The sequence below is a fragment of the Acanthisitta chloris genome, unplaced genomic scaffold (genome assembly GCF_000695815.1).
Source record: "Acanthisitta chloris isolate BGI_N310 unplaced genomic scaffold, ASM69581v1 scaffold38894, whole genome shotgun sequence".
Classification (NCBI taxonomy): domain Eukaryota; kingdom Metazoa; phylum Chordata; class Aves; order Passeriformes; family Acanthisittidae; genus Acanthisitta; species Acanthisitta chloris.
Window position 1 is genome coordinate 396 of NW_008671640.1, and position 4,633 is coordinate 5,028.

General features: G+C 51.0%; 1 protein-coding gene across 1 annotated transcript; it reads right to left on the minus strand.

Moving 5' to 3' along the window:
• Positions 1-2,911: 2,911 nt before the first annotated feature.
• LIMA1 (LIM domain and actin binding 1) lies at positions 2,912-4,400 on the minus strand (the record flags this gene model as incomplete). Its single annotated transcript, XM_009074173.1, has 2 exons — positions 2,912-3,926; positions 4,267-4,400. Coding segments are annotated over 2 exons (1,149 nt in total), but the record flags the coding sequence as incomplete, so codon positions are not given.
• Positions 4,401-4,633: the final 233 nt, after the last annotated feature.

Genomic DNA, 4,633 nt, shown 5'->3' on the forward strand with positions numbered 1-4,633 from the left:
AATCGATTGCTTTATCTCAAGCATCACTTGAGTTAGTTCCTCCTTGAAGGTCTTTAGCCACTCTGAGGGACCAGAGGGTCCTGCTGCCCCAGAGGCTCCAAAACACCTCAGATTTAACCAGAATGATTCAAATCTCTGCTCAGTGCAGCCAGGATTGCTTCAGGGTGGTGTAACCAGGGAGCACTGTCAAACTCAGCCTCGTTCCCTAAGAAACAAACACTTGGCTAAGCCCATAAATCCAAGTCTGCAGCAAATATCTTTCTCTCCCTCTTCCAACAGCACAATTTCCACTCGGAAAGATCCTCAATTGCTTAGAAATCTGAGGGAATCTGGTGCTGAATTGACTTGGTTAGGGACATAGTGGGAGTTTGCACTTCAGCACTGTTGGTTTTCCCTCTGTACAAATCCAGGCTTTTCCCTTAAAGAGAAAGGAAGATCAGGAGTAGGTTGTGCACCTCGTGGTGTTCAACTCAACTTCAGGCTGCTTTTCCCTTCTCCTTCCCAGTCTCACACACACAAGTGTTTTCCCACGCTGCTGCAGGACTTTTCCTGCCTTTCTTCTGCCTCTTATCCCTCTAAAACCATCACAGACTCCAGTGACAATCACTGCAACACAAAGAAGCTTAAAGGAACAGAGAATAACTCCTCATTGGCCTCTGTTGCCCTAACCTGGGGCAGGAATGGGAGTGAAAAATCCCTGCACGTCCTTATTCCCTTTGCCCATCCTATTCCAACCCTTCTCCCAGACTCTCAGAGAGCAGGACCTTGGAATGTCAGCCAGGAAAACGTGGACACACAGTGGCATCTAGTGGCACCAGGAACATCCCAGTCTGGTTCGCTCGGAATTCACCCATCTTTTCCCTCCATCCTTTCCCAGATGGAGAGCAGCTCTGGGAAAAAGGATTGTGGGGGAGAGGATGGACATGCCCCAGATATCCAACACGTCCTGGGCTCATCCCACAGCCTGGGCAGCAGGGGAGGGAGGGATTCTGCCCCTCTGCTCTGCTCAGGTGAGACCTCACCTGGATCACTGCATCCAGCTCTGGGATCCAGCACAGGGAGGACATGGAGCTGTTCTGTTGGAGACAGAGGAGGCACCAAGATGATTTAGAGGGATGGAACAGCTCTGGAAAGGCTGAGAGAATCGGGATCGTTCAGCCTGGAGAAGTCTTTGGGGTGAGCTAATTGTCCCTTGCAGTACCTAAAGGAGCTACAAGAAACTTGGAGAGAAACTATTGACAAGGATCTGGAGGGACAGGATACAGGGAATGGCACAGCTCTGGAAAGGCTGAGAGAATCGGGATCGTTCAGCCTGGAGAAGTCTTTGGGGTGAGCTAATTGTCCCTTGCAGTACCTAAAGGAGCTACAAGAAACTTGGAGAGAAACTATTGACAAGGATCTGGAGGGACAGGATACAGGGAATGGCTTCCCACTGCCAGAGGGCAGGGATGGATGGGATGTTGGGCAGGAATTCCTCCCTGGGAAGATGCTGAGGCACTGGAATGGATTTCCCAGAGCATCTGTGGCTGCTCCATCCCTGGAAGTGTCCCAGGCCAGGCCGGATGGGGCTTGGAGCCACCTGGGCTGGGGGAAGGTGTCCCTGCCCATGGCAAGAGCTTGGAAATAGATGATCTTCAAGGTCCCTCCCAACTCAACCCATTCCATCATGATTCTCTACTTCCCACGGTCCATTTCAAACACATCTCTCTGTGAAATGAGACAAATCCAAGCCTTCAATTTTCCTGTAAATGACTGAACTTTATTAAGGGTTTTGCCATGAGCAGAACTGTTAAGAAAGCAGAATATTTTACACCTCAAGTAGAGTTAAGAGCTAAATCTCTTGAGAATACAGTACAAATAAATGCTAATACAAAACGCATCCTCCTCCTCCCCCCGTCAGGATTTCATTACTTGTAAGAGAAACCAATTCCAGTTTAAAAACATTCTAAGCTTCAACACTAGTGACTGGAAAGTGTCACTGATTCCAGAGGGTTTTCCTGCAACGCAGCATCATTTCACAGCTGTGAGGAAGAGATTTATGGCAGCTTGATACAAGTAGGATTTCGGAGTCATCAGAAGGCCTTAAAAATCTTAACTGCAGTTTAAAATGATGATGAGGAACTCCAAGTAAAAAAAAAAACAAAAAAAAAAACAAAACAAAAATCGACAAAGGAACGAACGACAATAAACAAAGCAAACAAAAAAACTCCACTCCAAATGCGTCTGAAATGCAGAAATAATGCCCTGCAGGCTGCTCCCAAGTGTCCTCACAGAGACCTGGGCAAGCACTCAAACACACAAGGTCCAGCAACAGGCACCATTCCAGTTGTAGAGGGGCAGAGCAGGGACCTCAGCTCACCACAGGCAGGTCTGAGACAGAAAATTCACATTGCACTTGGCTCCAGGTGCTTCACTCGTTGGACACGACGCACGGAAATGTTCTTCTTACCAAAACCAAAGCCCAGTTGTGCCTTCTCCATGTGCTAAAGTGCATCGAGCGACCAGTTTTGAAAGCAGGCCACAAAGTCCCTTTGCAATTGGTCCCTTAGCACTGCAGTAGCATTTGTAGTGGGACAGGAGGTGTGTGGCAGAAGGTCTGTCCCACACCACCACGGGGATCAGGGGAATTCCTTGGATTGGTAGTGAAATAGGGGTAAGACAGTAGAGCACAGAGCAGCTCTGTCCTCGTGCTGGGGACAGGCTCTGCCTGCTGAGGCTGCCCCACAGCCAGACACTTGTTTCCATGCACCTAAAGAGGCTCTTTGCAGGCTTCCAGAGTTTCCTAGTGGAGAGAGTTTGGAGGTGGATTCCCTTGAGCATCACTTCCTCGAGGAGAGCTGCTTGGTAAAGCTAAAAACACCCATTCCCAAAGGCCCAGCACCTTCAGCAAGTTTCCTAGGCAAAGGCCAACTTACTCTTCATCCTCATCCTCATCCTCATCCTCGTAGTAACGATTCCTCTTGATCTGCTCCTCCACAGAGAGATCCTCCACATCTTCCCCCTCCCAGAACCCAACGTCCTGCGACTTGCGGTTCTGGCCGGGAGACGATTCCTTGGCCGTCGTGACGTTGGCCAGGCTGGAATGTTTGGGAGAATTTGGTTCAAGGGGCTCCTCGTTTGGGATTTCTGGCTCTTCTGCGGCGTTTTCCTCCTCGTCTGTCTCCACACTCACCTGCCCATTCTCCACCACGTTACTCTCTGCCGCTGGCACACCGGACACTTCCCGTTCTTCCTCCACGTTCTTCTCCTCATTGTTCTGCACGTTCCTGTTCTCAACCTTCTTTTCCTTCTGCTTTTTCTCCACGACCAACTCTCTCTCCAGCTCCTCACTCCTCTTCAACGTGTCTCTCTCAGCCTTGGGAGGAGACAGGGAAGTCTCTGCTCTGTGGCCTCTCACGGACACCGTTCGGAACGAGGCCGCGACGGTGAAGGGACGACTTCGCTCCTTCAGCGAGGAGGATCTTCTCAGCTTCTTCAGGTCCAGATCCACATCCTCCTGCGCTTCTGGCTTGGACACCTCTTCTTCTGGGGGCCACTTGGGCTTGAATACTTTGATGCCCTCCTCTAAGGCACTTCCTTGGCTGGTTTGATCCGAGGGAGGTGGCCAGGCAATCCTCAGCTTCTTTGTTTCTGCTGGTCTCTCTTCTCTCTCTGGCACAGCTGAAGCTTTGGCTTCCATACTCGCTGCCAACACTCCAACCTTTGCAATGGGAGCATCCTCCACCCCCGGGCTCTGCGGAGGTGCTGTGGCATTTACACCAGGGTTGGGCTTCTCCAGGGCCTCCTCACACTCTGTTTTGCCTGCCCACAGCTCCTTGTGCTGCTTGTGCCCAAAGCCTTCGTCGTAATTGCCTTTGGACTTGAAGAGCTGGTTGAAGTGAGGTTTGCAGTAGATGTTCCCTCGCAGCGACGCGTACGTCCCGAGGCTGCTCGGAAGACACAAAGTCAACTGTTAGTGTCTCTTGGAATTGTCTTACTGGAGAGACTCAATTTCAGTCTTCCAACACTTTCAGAAAGACAAGCCTAGAGCCCTCAGGGTTTGTATGGATCTCTCTTTGCAGGAATTCTCTACTAACCTGGACATTGAATCACATTAAGAGCCTAAAACCTGCATCAAGTGCAAAAGCCACTGCAGGACTAGCCCTGTGCTACTCCCCCCACTCCTCCCCAGCTCAGTGGGTTGTGGTGGCCTCCAGCTCAGCCAAGCCTGAGCAGCACTTTCCTCCCCTGTGAGAGGGAAAAGCACAGGCAGAGCAGGGACTGTACCTGAGTCTGCTGTTGCAGTAGGAGCAGCGGAAGCAGCTGATGTGGAAAACCTGCTGGTTGGCAAAGAGCCTTTCCATGGGGTACACAGTCTTCTGACACCCCACACAGGTTTCCTTCATTGGCAACTGGAATTTCTGCAGGAGGAAGAGAAAGTTTGTTAGCTGGGAAACGCATCAGCTGCTGAGGACTTGGCTTGGGTTCGTGCACAGCTTCCCAAGCTCTCAGAATCTGCAGAGTCACTGTCTGCTCGTTCTGCTGGAGTGGGGACTGGTGGGCAGGGAAGAGGCTCCAGCAGGCCCAGGGGATTGCTGTGGCTTCCAGTGAGCCAAGACTTTACCCCAGTGAGTTCCACAGCTGCAGCATCACA